This window comes from Pezoporus wallicus, unplaced genomic scaffold (assembly GCF_028554395.1).
Source record: "Pezoporus wallicus isolate ANWC-B61680 ecotype Strahan unplaced genomic scaffold, APGP_CSIRO_Pwel_v1 contig_1181, whole genome shotgun sequence".
Taxonomy (NCBI): Eukaryota; Metazoa; Chordata; class Aves; order Psittaciformes; family Psittacidae; genus Pezoporus; species Pezoporus wallicus.
In genome coordinates, this window is record NW_026641428.1 from 2,002,501 (window position 1) to 2,018,127 (window position 15,627).

The following is a 15,627-nucleotide window of genomic DNA, read 5'->3' on the forward strand; positions in this document are numbered from 1 at the left end:
GTCTTTGACAATTGCAGTGCCTAGTGCTACACTGCTTGTGTTGTATTTAAAAACAGGGGAAAGAGTAGAGACTTGTTCATTAAAGATGCAGTATCCCTGGTTCACAAAAATGCATCTGGCAGGTTCAAAATCGAATGTCAACCAAAGGTCCTTGCAGAGTGTGCGCTTCAGTTCATGTATTGGTTAGTCACCAGCACAGCTGGGCTTTTTCTGAATTCTGAAATACTAGTATCTCCATGTTTACTAATGTGCTTCATATAAATCTGCAGATGATTAAATGACTTTTATTTTTTTTTTAAGTAAAGAGACAAAGCCATTATTTGGACATGGTGTGTATGCACATATAAATATTATATACACACATGCACACATACAAGATGGAAAGGAGTTAGTGCTGTGAGGACAAGGTTAGCTTTCAGAGCTGATGATGAAAACCAACAGACATAGATTATTATACATTGGAGCAATGACTTCTCTAAGAAGGGCAGAAATCGGGAGTAATTCCTTTAAGTCAACAAGGTTATATCACCTTCAGATTGGTGTAAGTGAAAGGGTAGGAGGCCCTACAACTTTTGGCGGCCTTGTTTTGTGACAAAGTGTATCCTTCAGATCTGAGTAATGCATTCTCCTTCGTGATGATGGAGTGCTTCAGAGAAAAAAGCAGGGTGATTATAAGAACTGCCCTTTGCCTGAAGTTGTATGCATTTGCAGACAGTGAAAACCCCGGTCAGATCCCCAAATTTGCTTTCAATATACTAACATCTTGACACAGGATACAATTTGGATCTTTATGACTAGACGATCCCCTACAGAAACATCCTATAAAACCCCACCTAAATATGACCTTGTACCATTTTACAGAGCACAGCCTCCAAATAGGTGGTAAAGGCACCCAGATGGTGTTTGGCCTATGTATTTTAGTCAGATGGTTGATTTTCCCCTTGGTAGGTTTCTAATGCTGAAGAAAACATTTTGCCCATCTATCTGCATTTGAGTAGAATACAAACTGACTAATAGATAAATAATCTGTGTGAAAGTAAATAGCCATAAAGTAAACTGCCTTCACATTCCATTGATCAGCTCAGTCAGCAAACTCTTCTTTACTGTCACTAATGTTCTGAATATTTTGGAAAGAAACATGCAGAAGTACAGAGTATTGCCGTTTCTGTTTCACATAAGGTCATTATGAACTTCTTGAATTGATACTGATCCTTCAGCTTGCAGAAATATTCTTCCAATTTATTTTACTTTTGCTGCCATAGGAATTATTACTGAAGGTACAAGGAAGAAAATGAGCTGATGCAGAATGGGATCCCCACATAAAAATACAACGTAAAGCATCTGCAGTGAGGCTGACACAGCACAGGCTCTTTAACCATTTCAGGTTCCTTAAAATCCTGTGACATTTCCATTTCAGGTTCCAGGGCTGTGCCAGTGGCTGGGAAGTCCCTGCCCACCACTTGGGCACTTCTGTGGCAGCAGTCCCCATCTTTGCCTAGTCATAAAAGACAGCAAATGGCTTTCTACCACAGAAATGTCAAAGACCAGCAAACATTTAATAATGAAGGTACCATTAGAATGTGTTTTGTCTCTCTTCTCAAAACCAATCCTAACTTTTGGGACCCGCTCAAGTTCAGGATACTGCTCCTGCCCTTCCTGGACACTCCTTGACAAGAAGGCTGCTGAGAGGGGTGAAGGACCAGCAGCTTGCCCAAACCTGCTCACTAGGTAGAAAATGGGCTGAATGTGGGAAGAGGAAGGAAAGCAATAAGGACAGGACATGGCAGGGGGTTCAGCCAGCTCAGCCCCTCACAAAGCGGGGAAAATTACATCAAAGGACTTGGAGAAGGGCTGAGGTGCCTCCTCTTAACACTACTTGGCCAAGCTCTCAATAAATTCAATAGGCACCCTCTCAGAGCAATACCAGGACAGCTGTTGGTAAGAAAAGATTCGGTTAAAAATCCAGCTCTATTTTCCTCTCCTTATAGTTGTTGGGATAGGGGTGAAGCTTTCCACTTCTGCTGCCCTAAAGTAGAATCTCACCCTAGAGAGAATGAGCATGAGTGCGTGTGTGCGCACGTGTGGAACATGCATTTTCACACCATCTCAGGTTCTGCCAGCTTCTCACTTTGGTTAACATTTGAAAAATCCATTTCCCAGAGTGACTTTTTAAAGACAATGCTTTAAAGCTGGACGCCAAAGGGACCATCTACAATTTTGTTTGCTTTTGGTTCTGCTACTGGACAAAAAGAGGGGAAAAAAACACACTAGTTGGTAGCTTTCATTTTACTAGCTGCAAAAAAATCTGTTAGGAGTATGGTTAGGAGAAACTGAACAAGAGTTGGTTTATCAAAACTTGCCCAAGCCTTTCAAATGAGCACAGCTCAAATAGCAGATATGAAAGGCAATGCCTAAGACAGAAATTGGGTCAGCAATCTGCAGTAGCATACTTGCCAGTGTGATCAGTGTGAGCCTACAGCTAATGGAGACATCAGGATCTCCCAAATATGAGGATGGTGGAATGACCTGGGTGAAGAAGCAGCCTGTGGAGATTTGGGGAAGCAGAAAGACTGGGTCATAACAAGGATCATAGACTGCAACTGCTGTTGAAAAAAAAAAAAAAAGAAAAAAAAAGAAAAGCAAGTGATGTACTTAAGTCTTACTTTCTATACCCTTAATGAAAGGCACTGTTTTTAAAATGGTACTTTTATGCTTAAAACAAAGTTTTAGATAGAAAAAATGTTTGCCAGGAATCCATCTTAAATTAGATTTTGGTTTATTTGCTCTGTTTTTAGCACGTTCTATCTAAATATATATATATATCTTAAAAGAAAAATAAAGGAAAGTAATAATCAAGAGTCATAAATTTCCAGCAATATCACAAAATCCCTCATTAGCTTTCTGAATGCTAAATGTCTCCATCGATTTAACAAAATGGACAAGGTCTATACAATTTTTGAGAAGACAAACATGACCTATCAACAGATTGGTATCTCTCTTCTTGGGGCTTTTCAGTGCATTTATTTAATGGATTTGAATGTACATTACTTAACAGAAACATTAAATGCCAGTGCTTTGCAACAGTTTTGTTACTGTCTCTTTAAAGTAAACAAACAAAAAAATACATTCAAAAAAGCAAGGCTGTTTTGTTCATGTGATGGCAGAGGCCTTGGGCAGCTGCAACATGCACTGCTCCTGCTCAGAGACATTACCCAACATCAGTCAGCTGTCACCAAAAGAGTTGCACGGAAAGCATTAAAGGATAAAGGGAAGGTGGGGGCGTGGGGGAGAACTGAGCAAATGCCACACATGCCACCTAGTCTTTCCAGAAGGAAGACACCGGAATACGTATATCTGGGGGAGGGAAAAAAAAAAGAGGGGGTGGGGGGAGGAAGTAAAGAGCACTAACATAGTGAAAAACTTGACTTCAGGGGAAAAAACAGCAGCTCTCTGAAACTTGTTTAGCAGGTTTGCATTCCTAATGTAATCTGACTTTTGTGGTGGTGGTGTTTTTTGCCCTATTTCTTACTTTGCTTTCCAAGAGAAACGTAACAAAACTGAGGTAGAAATAATGGTGGGCACACTCCAGCCTGGAAGATTTCTTATGGATGCTAAACGAAGATTGCATTAAGAATAATGGAGCCATACATACACAACAAAAACTCAACTTTACAGTTTGGGAAAGGAAATAAATGTACTTTGAGGGTTCAGTTTTGCTTTGTTATTTGTACTGTTTGTTTGGTCACAGTCCACTGCATTGCTACAAACAGCTCTGCAACCCATAGCTATGCCAGCGACCTACACTGATCCCACTCCCTACAGCTTCACCAAAGTAACCTCAAAACTATGACTAATGCCACGCAACAAAGGCCAGCAGTCACAGCTTAAGGTAATTTGCCTCTTGGAGTCCTACCAAATCTTACATTTGACTGCTTTGGATGCTAACATAAACCAATTAAGTGGCTCTTTTTCATCTATGCACCTTCTAAAGACTGTATCACGTAATTATCAAGGAGCAATATGCTGAAAACTCTTACAGTTTACTGACAAGAAAAATCGTTCTGCTCTGGTTTGATCTGACAAATTTGCAGAAGAACCATTTCTGAACACTGGGAAATCCTTCTGTTTCTATTTTTAAAAACTGTAAAGCTTCAGTCATATCACACTTTAGTTTTTTCCTGGATACATTCAAAGTAATTTTCCTTGCCATTTTCCAATTGTTGAGGTAAACATACATATTTAATATAAAGTAACATTGAAGCCTAGCCTATAACTCTCAGCAGTACATAGTGCTTTCAACACATTCCTTTGAGGTACTGTACAAATCACAATCACTTTCCTGAGTTTTTGCAGACAGAACATTAAAAGAAATGAACTGCAGAAATTAAGGTCCAGATTACCATTACCCTGTTTTACCTGTTCTTAGTTTAACACCGCAGAACAGACAGGATTGAGGAATACTGTTGCTCTTAGAATAGCAAAAATCTGGTTCTCTGTCGCAACACAACCGTTCATCTCTTTAGTCCAATAATGTTTGAAGTTAAAGCTCTTTATATTAGCACATGCCACCAATGTAATTGTGAGGCAAACAAAAAATAAAGCACCACTTCAGGCACTTGACAGCAACTAAATCTCAAGAACAGCAGAATGGAATCAACACACAGGGTTCATGTCCTTCTGAAATCAACCCACTTGCACCTTGCTCCTTGGTGAGTATTGTCTAGCTTGAACAGAACTGAGCATCAACATGCGCTTTCTGTCATGTGTGGCTTTTTCAGATCAGCAGCTCTTGTTTGATGCACTTTTCCTTCAAGTATACCCTGGCTCTTTAGAGGCAAGGTAAATTGTAGTCTTCCCAGTACCCTTTGCAATTTTAACACCACTGAAAAGGGTTCTCTACCCTATGTAGCAGGTTCTGTGTGTGCCAACATTCATTACACTTTTTTTAAGTAGTATCACTGACTGCAACCAAACATTTTGTTCCATTCAACATATGTATCAAGCTCTTTTTGAGATATGCTAGGCTGTATCTTGCAGAAAGCATTTTCAAAGTCTTGATATGTAACTGGCCTCAACTGGCTGGGCATAATGGCTGAAAGGTCTGTGGCTGGCATGGCATGGAGTGGGCCCACCACGGCTTCCTGACACAAGTGAGCCACATCTAGTCCAGAAAAGCCTTCTGTGCGCTGGACAAGCAGTGCAACCTCCTTGTCATTGAGACAGTAATTGTGCTGTGAGAGCAGTTGTACTATTATCTGGTGTCTCGCTGTGCTGTCAGGAAGTGGGATTAAAAGCCGTTTCATGAAGTACCTTCGAAGAGATTCATCAATTTCTTCCGGTTTACTCGTGGCGCAGATTACTACTATTTGGTCCTCAGCAGAAGTCAGTACAGTGTCCAGCTGCATAAGGAACTCGGTTCTCATCCGACTTACTGGGCTGTGTTCTTCACTCACTTGAGAGGAAAGGAGCATATCAATGTCACTAACAAAAATCACTGAGGGTTGGCGGCACCTTGCCACGAGGAAGGAGGCATGGACAATTTTTTCTCCTTCCCCTAACCACTTTGTGACAAGGCCAGAGCCAGTGATTTTGAAAAATGTGGCCCCCAGCTGACTAGCTATACATCTGCCCATTAATGTTTTGCCTGTTCCCCGAGGTCCAAATAAAAGGATGCTCCGAGGTAGAGCAGTCAGTCCATTGAATGCATCTGACCTCAATACTGGCCATAAAACCTCCTCCTTAATGACGGCCTTTACTAGATCTAGGCCAGCGATGTCACTCCAGTCCACGGGAGGTCCTTGGTTGATAATCTCGTTGGTAACAAGGTCAATGAGGTGTGTGTCAGTATTCTTCAGTTGCTCGTCCACAGAGTGGTTGGATGAGGTAGCTGCACGAAGTCCCGGGCCTTGCATTGGGTGAGGGAGGAGCTGCCTGTGCTCATCACTGTGCTCATTCATTACTGGGGAGGTATACTTCCCAAATGAGTCACTTGATCTCGAACCCAGTGAGTTTTTAGCAGTACTATAGGATGGGGGTGTTAACGCCCTACTGGACTGGCTGCTGAATTTCCTTTGCTGTTCAGAGGACATTAGCTGCTTTGTTGGCTTAAATGCTAAGGATGATGTTTCAGCACTTCTGTCAAAACCATTCCCCCTGTTTGCATTTGAAATGCTGTTGTCGGGCATTCGATACATGGGACTCTGTGTAGATCTCTGTTGGCCATAGCTGTAATTTCCATAACTGGAGTCCATTTCTCCTTGCCCTGCCATGTAGAAAGCTTTCCTTTTGAGAGAGCTCGCTGAACTGTTTGTCAAGGCAGATGGCGCAATGGGGGTCAGACCATGGCCCTGGTAGGAGTAGCTGGGGACGGTGGTTGGGGGCAGAGGGGTCGGAGCAGGGATTCCTGAAGGCAGGTACGCTGAGGGCGGCGGGGCACCCCCAGGGCTGTACCCAGGGCCAACAGCAGTTTGAGGAGGGTAACTGGCAGAAGGGTAACTGTAACTGGAGAGGTTAGAGGTCCCGTTGTAGCCAGGGACAAGGGCTGGTGGTGGCGGTGGTGGTGGTGGCTGTAAAAGTCCCGAGCTATGCAGTGGGGATGGATGAGGGGATGGAAGTGCAGGTGCTGGCTGGCCGCTGTAACTGGTATGCAAGTATGAGCCATTGTATCCTGCAGCGTATTCCTGAGATGGGAGCCCTGAATGAAGACTGGGAACTGTGTGACTTCCACAGGTGCTGCTGGAGTAACTGGGTTCAGCCAGGTTACTGGCCACCCCAGGAGAGCTCCCAATGCTGGCCGAGACATCTGCGGGAGGGAGGGCTGCACTTACCCCAGCTTTGCTGGCCGTGATAACGTCTGGGACACAGTTCATGGGATACACGCTCTCCGAGTTCAGCGATGGCTGCCAGGGCTCACTTTCATTCTTCCGACCGTTCACCAGCCCCGAGGGAGCTTCAGAGTAATTGCTGAGAATGGGCCGCTCGGCCGGGCCTTCCAAAATACCAGAATATTTTTCTGCATACTTTTTCAGAAGATTAGAGGCAGTCAGAGCCGAGATGTCATCGTTGGCCCAAGCATACTGGTAGGTGCGCTGCAGGTGCCCCCGGTAGGCTTCCACCTTGTGGGCAGGGGACCGGGTAGTTGAAGTGATATCGAAGTGCTGTTCTGGCCACTGGGCATGCTCTGGCGTCCACTGCATCTTCAAGCCTAGGGCGGCAGGAAAAAAAACCAAAGTTAACAGTAAGCTCGGCCTTTTTCAGATGCTTTTAAATGCGCTCTCAAACATACTGCCTAGGAACTTCTTCAGCTCTCTGAAAGACTGTACTTAACACCACAGATCCTTAAGGAAAGAAAATCCAGTGCCTTTATGAAGCAGCATAAACTGCTTGGTTCATTGTAGGCACATACACACGTAGACACATCTTTTGCCGATACAGTGGGGGGTTATTAAAAAAGCCAGATAATGCTAGATTTCTCAAAGTAATTAAATAAAACTCAGTATGTTTTAAATACCCTGAGTGCGGATTTATTGTTAACATACACGGCATCCAGCTGCTCTGTCCTCTCTCATCACTGTTTCAGTTTTATATTTGAACCAATATAAAAATATGAGACACAGCTGACAGATCACATCTAGGATACCTCTCTTATTTGGTACTGAACACCTAGTTAGCACAGTATAATGCACCCTGCGCAGAACAATATGACACAGACATAGCAGGTCATTCCATAATCCAAGTCTCATCTAAAGTGGTCCACGACAGTTTCAAATCTGCTTCGTGGAGTGCAGCAAAGCAATCTCCCAGGCAGCGCTCCGTCGCTTTCATCACACAAAGCCTACAACTCGGTATGAATTACAACTGGCTCCTTTCTGCCTCTCAGTTCTGTTGTTGAGGCTCTGGAAAAAAAAACCAAGCATGACTTGTCTGTCGGTCTCCTTGCTTGCTCTCTCTCTCTCCCCCCCCCCCCCAAGCCTCACAGCCTCCAGGGTACAAAGAAAGAGGGTTAAAAAAGAAAAAAAAAAAAAGAAAACAGAAAGAAAGAAAAGAAAAACAGATGAAAAAAGGAAAAAGAAATGAAGTTAAGTCCCTAAAAAGTTCTGCGGCTTCCACAGCTGGCTGTAACCCCCACCTTGAATAAAAAAGAAAAAAAAAGAGGAAAAAAAAGCAAATGTCATTTTGAAGTAATTAATCTTGTAAATAATGTGATGGGAATAATCACTCCTCCTCGTAATCCACCATGCGCAGTAAGAGCAATTTAAAAGCTTAAAGATAACCCCCTCCAACTCTACCTATGCATGGTAGACACATTGCTGATTTTTGTACAGCTGTATCAAATAGACCTCCTTAATCTCTCTCGTATTACCAAAAGTGATTTTTGCAAACAGTCTTGTGCCCTCTGGCACAGATTCCCTGATAAGGAGGAGGCCTAGTCGAAATGAAGCATCTGTGGCACCAGCTCCCCTCTGAATTACTGCAGTCTATTTTGACAGCTTCTACCCCCTCCTGTTTTTCTCCCCAACCCCTTTAGCTCTTCATTGCCTGACTCTGGCATCTGACATGGCCAGCTTAGCCTCGCTGAGCTAAACCTAACACAGCACACAGTTTGGTAACAGAATGGCATGTTTATTCCCTTCTGACTCCCTCTTCCTTGTTTGCAAAACCACTGCACCAGACACTGGAAGTTAATTAGCAGGATGATGCTGTGCTAATTGTGTTAATTTACAAGGTTTTAGTCAAAGAGAATCATGCCAGGGCTGGCACTGCTGTCATGCTTCCGACTTAATGATTAAGAAATACTGAAAACAAGGTGGGAAGGATTGCAGTAATTACACAATAAATGAATAAAGCAACAGATTCATTTGCAATTATATTTTATTGCCGTTGCACTCATTTGCATTTGGACTCTTCATTTTTATTTTTGGACTCTTCATGCATTTGCAAATCACCAAATTATTTAAATTTAGCCTGAGCACTGCAAAGTACCTCTAATGGAGCCTTATATTTTATTAGCACAAGCACTGCAAATCTCAGTCCACACGAGCACGCCATTGATTACTTGTGGATTTTTTTCCCTGAACATTTTCTTTCTCATTTTTCCAACACTTTGACAACTTGAGAAAAATGTCTGTTAACAATTATACAGTTATCCTATAAAAGTTAATTCAGAGAAGTGCTTTTGACAAATGCAGCTTTGAGACTGAGTTTTTGGCAGATTTATTTCTTTCGTTTAGTATGAATATAGTCTATTTTTGCTAATTATTCCGATGTTTCAACCACTGCCTTTCAGAGGTAGTAAATAGATCATGAAATTGGGTAAAATCATAGAAATCATGCTCATAAAAAATAAGAATAAATAAATGCAATTCTAATGAGAAACTATCAGAAGCTTTTCAGAAATCATACTTGGTTAAATTCAGCCAGAAATCTGAAGAGCAAATCACCAGGAGCCAATTGGAAGTAATCAGCGTCCAATCAGTTCTAGCACCCTGAAATTTAATTCAACCTTTTATAAAAGAATATTAATATTCCTGTAACATAAAAATGCCTAAGTGACATACAAGTTGACTACCCCTGTTAAAAAACAAACAAACAGAAAATAACCCAAAACTGAAACAACCCAACAAACTGTGTTCTGCAGTATTTGGCTTATAAGGTTACCAAAACACTTAAAAGCTTTTGTTACAGAGATGCAGAAGAACTTGAGTAGCTTGATGATTCACCAGCTACTCACATGCAATGAGAAAGACTGAAAAGAATGCACTAAAGCAGCAGCAAAACTTGTGAAAAAGAAGGTGAATGAAATAGGCATGGATGGAACAGAGAATCTGGCTGGGCTGGTATTTGTACTGTAGTCAATGAATACGCTTGTGGCACATTGTCTTTAACAGCTTGTAGAAGGAAGACCATTCGATTTAAAGAGATAAAAGAATACATTAGGTCAGAGCGCAACAACATATATCATACACCTCCCATTTTCAAGCTTTTCAAAATATGTTTCATAAATACTTTAAAAATTTAATCAATTGCCCTTTTTTGTTTAGATTGGATTGCATGCTTTTAAAATAAAATAATTTTATTTTCAGTCACAGCTGGGAGATTCATTTAGGTGGTGTAAAAATTAAATTCTCTGAATTTTATTGGTCTAGATTAATTTTTATTCCTTATTATGAGGCTGCAAAAGAATGTCAGAAAATCTGAATTATCCATTAGAAGAAGAAGGGAGGAAATCACATCATCAGCGTTCTTTATTTGGAATAATTGTTAGCTAGGCCAGTAGTTTCACATTGTCATGCTATCTTTGGATATGCACACTGCACAATAATTGAAAGTTTATTTATTGATGCATATTAAATACCAATGCATTTAACAAAGACTGTAAAGGCAGGATTAGGCCTTGATTAGATAAGCTTAAGAGAACAGGACTGTTCTCTTCCCCTGAAACATGAGCATTTATTCCAGCACATTGCAATCATTAGTGTTATTTGGAAGCATAGGTTAATAGTTAACCATATGCATATTTTTTGCATTAGTTAGCAGTGAAGAAATCTGTATTTACATGAAGTCCACTGGAATGGTCTGGACTGGGGTGAGGAGGGGGGAAAGAGCCATTTCTTCAATTTGATAGTAATTGAAAAAGCAGCAAAGTTTTGCTAGGTTTGACTCAGTTTCTTAATAGTTCAATAACTGTTTGACAAAAGTCAAATGTATGATTTTGGAGGAAAAAAAGAAAAAAAAGAAGTTGTAGTTTATTTTAATTATGCAAACACTTCCCCCACCTCCAACTGTGTAATGTTTGCAGCCACTTCCTCTCCATCTTTTAAATTGTATTTTACTAGTTGTTTTTTTGCTTGAGCTGATACATGCTCCTGCATTTCTTTTGTTAGGAATCCAAACGCTGATACAAATACCCAAGATCAGGTAAATAAGGACATATTTAGAGGTTGCTTCTTTTTTTTTTACTTATATATATATTTTTTTAACCATAATTTAAGCTCTGACATAAGCCATGAGCCTGCAAACAGTGCATTTGCTTGGTAACTTCCTGAAAATCCAGAAGCAATGCAAAGCTGAAGAATGTTTTTTTTTTTTTAAATCTTTGCTAACTTAGGAATCCTCTGAGCTATCGACAGTTTTGAACTGTGTAAACTGTGCTGGTATGGGCTGTAAAGGGCAAAAGGAAAGGGTTCTGTTCTTTGAGTACAGGTATGTACTTATTAGAGAATAGCTTTTAAGATAAATTTAATACATTATATAGAGAGGCAGTGTAGGCTTTTTTAGCAGTATCTATTTTTCCTTGTCCTGAAAGCCCTGCTATACAACCCTGCTCCATAATTCTTCAAGTTGGATCTATCTGAATTACATTTAAAGTAATTATAGTCAATAATTTAATTATTCAATTTCTTTGTACCAAATCTGTGACCATTTTTCTCCGTTTCTAATTTTGTGCACTTAGCCTGAAAATATAAAATCTAATACACAGTACTTCATCAATTTCACATAGAACAATTCCATATAGCAGAAATCCACTTACATATTCAGATTTATAAATTCAGAAAAAAACCCAAACAAAACAAAAACACCCCCCAAACCACACTAAAAAAAGCCACATAAAATCCAGAACAACAACAACAACAACAAAAGAATGTCAGAATTAAGAAACATTTTAATCTGAATGCAAATAAGGAACAAGCAGTGTTCTACACATCCTGGTCAAGTGGGGTCTGATACTGCTGGAAACATGAATAAGTTTGTGAACACAAAGAACCCTCCTCTACTGGTGCCCTCAGTATCAAGTCAAAATGCTCAACGCCTTACAGGATTGTATCAGTTACAGAAAACTAAAAATAAGTATCTAGCCTTTCCTTTCAATTTAAATACAAGTGTTTCTGTTGAAAACAGGCATGGAAAAGTCCAGAAATACTAGCTGAGGACCACACCGGGTAAAAACACAACAAAGGATTCAGTGTCCCACACAGAAGTCCAAGCAATGACAATCACCTTCAACCAACCAACTTCGTTATCAACGTTTTGCTTTAGACAAAGGGCACAAGGACTTTAGTAAACCTCTCTCTCATCTATTCATACCTCTAATAAAATAATCAAGCTAAAATTAAATCATATGAAGCTGTGGTTTTCTGAAGATACCTGCAGAGGCTGCATTGCACATCCAGAGATGCTGGGAAACAAAACCTAAATGGCATGCAGGTACTGAGCACAAGGAACTAGAAACAGGGCAGCACACCAACCTTCCCAACCAGCTACCAAAGTTTTAGTTTGGGTCAGGGGCCTCCAACCATTCCTTCAACATACCTGAGGCAACAGAAAAATTTTCTCAGGTTGTGGTCTCTCTATTCCTGTTTATCCCTCATCCCTGGAGTGCCTCAGGTTATATGTAGCACAGGTCTGCTTGGTTCCTTTGTGAGCATCAGTTGCTTAAGCAGGTTCTTAACTTTAAGCATATGATTAAATGCAATATGAGCAACTGCATAATGTGCCGTTGAACAGGGGAAGACTGTACCGGGGCAGACTGTACCAGGGATGAACAAGTAAATGAGATGCTTCTGATAACTGTCCATAACCAAATTGTAGCATCACACTGTTGCAAGGTAAGGAACAACTCCAAAACCACAGCTCTGAGTACCACCAACCCTCTTGCTTGTAGACTTGCAAGTGGTTTTGAACTTCACCACTTTGGGTTGCTTACACATTTAGTCAAAGACTCCAAAAGCTGCCCACTGAAATGCTACTCTCAGGCCTGTCTCCAGGTATTCAAAACCGCTATTTTCACAATGGACCATAATGAATTTAGCCAAGGGATTGCTTCTTGTGGACATGCAGAGATCTGCCAGAACAGCTACTGACTTAAACAGGCACTTCACTGGAATGTATCAGGACTTCTCATAGCTCATACATCAGTGAGAAACAAACATGTTAGTACCTTGAGGATCAGGCCCTAAATTCACATTTTAAAATCCTTCTTACACATGGGACAGAATAGAATATATGAGTCATGCCATAACCACTGTTCAAGATGTAGGACACACAACACCCCGGGTTTGTGCTAAATCTGATATTTTGTAAGACTATATATTGTCATATGCCCCATAATAATAAAAATTAATTCAAGATAAAACAATTCTTTTACACTCCATTTTTTATTGATAAGCATAATTTTAGCTGTTTGAAGATAGTGCAACTGATCTCTCTTAATTGGAAACAGGGCGGATTTTGAAGAGTGGAGCGAGCTAATTATGCTTTGCAGGAGAAAAAAGAAAAAAAAAAACAAACAAAAAAGAAAGAAAATGATTCCCACATTTATTTTCTAATTATTCAGTTAAGACCTCTGCTCCAGTCCATGAGGAACTCCTTTGACGTCAAAGGACTCGGCAGGAGGATGAGCCTTCAAGTGAGCCACCCAGCTGTATGGGCCTAGCTCTGGAAGCTTTTTTCAGTAAGTGGCAGCCACAAACTCACCAAAACAGGCCTGGAAAGTGCTCTCAGCATTTTCTTGTTAGGGCTCTGTTATTCCTTTTATTATACATAGCCTATGCATGCCACGCACACCAGTGGCATCAAGCTGTTGGTGGGATACTTACAATATGACTCCCATCTAGCACAGACAGTGAAAACATTTCAATCTTTAAAACAAAACACTTAAATCACAAGTAATACTGAGGATCACATATATGTCAACAGCACTTAAAAATAAAAGAAATAAGAAAAATGCAACATATTTTAGAAGAGCCTGGACCAGTTAAAAATTAAAAAACAGACATGGAATCTCAAAGTAATACATGCCAATTATCTAATTTAAATACTGTCAAATGATTATTCCTTTTAAAATCACACATTCACACCTTACAGCAACAAATTGCAATACATTTACAGCAAATGAGTTCTCTCTTCTCAAGCACCCTCCCCACCATTTATGTAAAGCAGTCACAAAGACATTTCTGGCTAAACAGCCGTTAGCAGATCCATCAGCTTCAAAGGCCTTAAGAAACAGAAATAAGGAGAAATAACAGTCAAGCAAGCAAAGGCAAACTAGGTCCAGAGATGACACTATCATATTTTGCCAGCAGAAGCAGGCTTGATCTGTAGGCCAAGCAAACAGCAGCCCACACGTGTGGAAGGTAGGGACTATAACTATTACTTAGGCACGCCACAGGATCTCCCAGGATGCTGCCCACCTCGAAGGTATCGGTTTCTCTGCAACAGCAGTCCTTAAGCACAAAAGCATTCCCAGTTCAGGGCTCTATTCTTGCAGTGTGATCACACTGATGCACTGTCATTGCGTACCATAAGTAAAACCATTTATGCACACGTGTCAGAATCCTTCTGTATAGAAAATTGGTCATGTTTGTGATTTATTGTCAGTGATCTTTAAAATACTTTACAGTCTGCCCTCACTGTACACATTTGCTCATAACACTTTTCTAAACCAACTAGAAAACACACATTAATGAAGACAATAATTGCACTGAGTTTTCTTTCAACCTATAATGATTCTTCCCCTTCCCAGGTTTTATATTTTTAAGCTGTTTCTGTCAAGTACCTTCAAACACTACCATGCCTTTGCAAGACATAGCATATTTTGTCAATACCAAACAAATGAGACCATAATAATTTTTCAGAGAATACTCAGGAGAAAAGTAACTGTAAATAAAATAAGCATAACTTATCAAAATTATATATATAACTTTCTGTATTCCACTGAAAGCTTGTAGGCATAATGTGTTTTTAAAAGATTTAATATGCCACACAATCTGCAATTTATACCTATATAAACATAAGAATCGATATAACTACTGTAAGATATCTGTAGTGATTCTGAGAATTAAAACACTCATGTTAAAATAGTCATAAATGAACATGGAGTTTGTTCACTTGGCACCAACATTCATGCAAATACAAAACAGTCTATACCTGAAGTTTGATTGTGCTCCCACTGAAGTGTTTACTTCAAGTTTCCAAGAAACCCAACTGAAGCTTTTATAAGTGCAGCAAAATGCATACTCTCTTTTTAAGCAACAAAATAGCAGAGGTGGCCTTTTCCTTGGTTCCCCTTCCAAAAGTGGAATTTGAGGCACATTTACCTTGAAAGAACACAACGCAAATCCTTAAAAGCAGAGCAGATAAAATACACTGACTGCTTTATCGTGTTTCTCACACAATCAACTGCAGCAGGTGAAACACAGAACCATGAACTTGCTTTTTAGCAAGGAAACAAGAGGCAAAAGAAATTTGCAGCAATAAGGAGCCTCATATGGAACACTCAGATCCTGACCTAAGCTTTCCAGGAAAAAAAAAAGGAATCTAAGAATTGTACTTTTCAAACATTGGATTCTATTATTTTTTCCATTTCTGTTGCTACTCATGATTCAGTACATTGCTTCATTTTACAGCAGTTTTATTTTTCATTCACACTTAGAATTACTGATTTGGTTCCTCAATATAAATAAAGCATTTTAAAAACACTTTTTTTTTTTTTTTTTGTTTCTTAAATCCATTAAGACGACTTCCTTCTTAAGCTCACTTCCTTTTGCCATATGAAGATCACCAGGACATACTACATGTGTCCATAGGGACAGCAAAGCTAATGAATATGTATGGTTTCTGTCACAACAG

At 40.1% G+C, this 15,627-nt stretch overlaps 1 protein-coding gene across 5 annotated transcripts in view; it reads right to left on the bottom strand.

Annotated features, from left to right (window-relative positions):
* Positions 1-15,627, bottom strand: part of FIGN (fidgetin, microtubule severing factor) — a 100,554-nt gene that overhangs the window by 226 nt on the left and 84,701 nt on the right. For 4 of the 5 annotated variants that reach the window (XM_057423701.1, XM_057423699.1, XM_057423700.1 and 1 more), the window contains one exon: positions 1-7,204. This exon is cut by the window's left edge and continues 226 nt beyond it. In XM_057423701.1, the coding sequence (XP_057279684.1) occupies positions 4,956-7,196 (2,241 nt within the window). In that variant the 5' untranslated portion in view covers positions 7,197-7,204 and the 3' untranslated portion in view covers positions 1-4,955. The remainder of the gene's footprint in view (positions 7,205-15,627) is intronic. The other variant, XR_008974123.1, reaches the window with a different exon arrangement.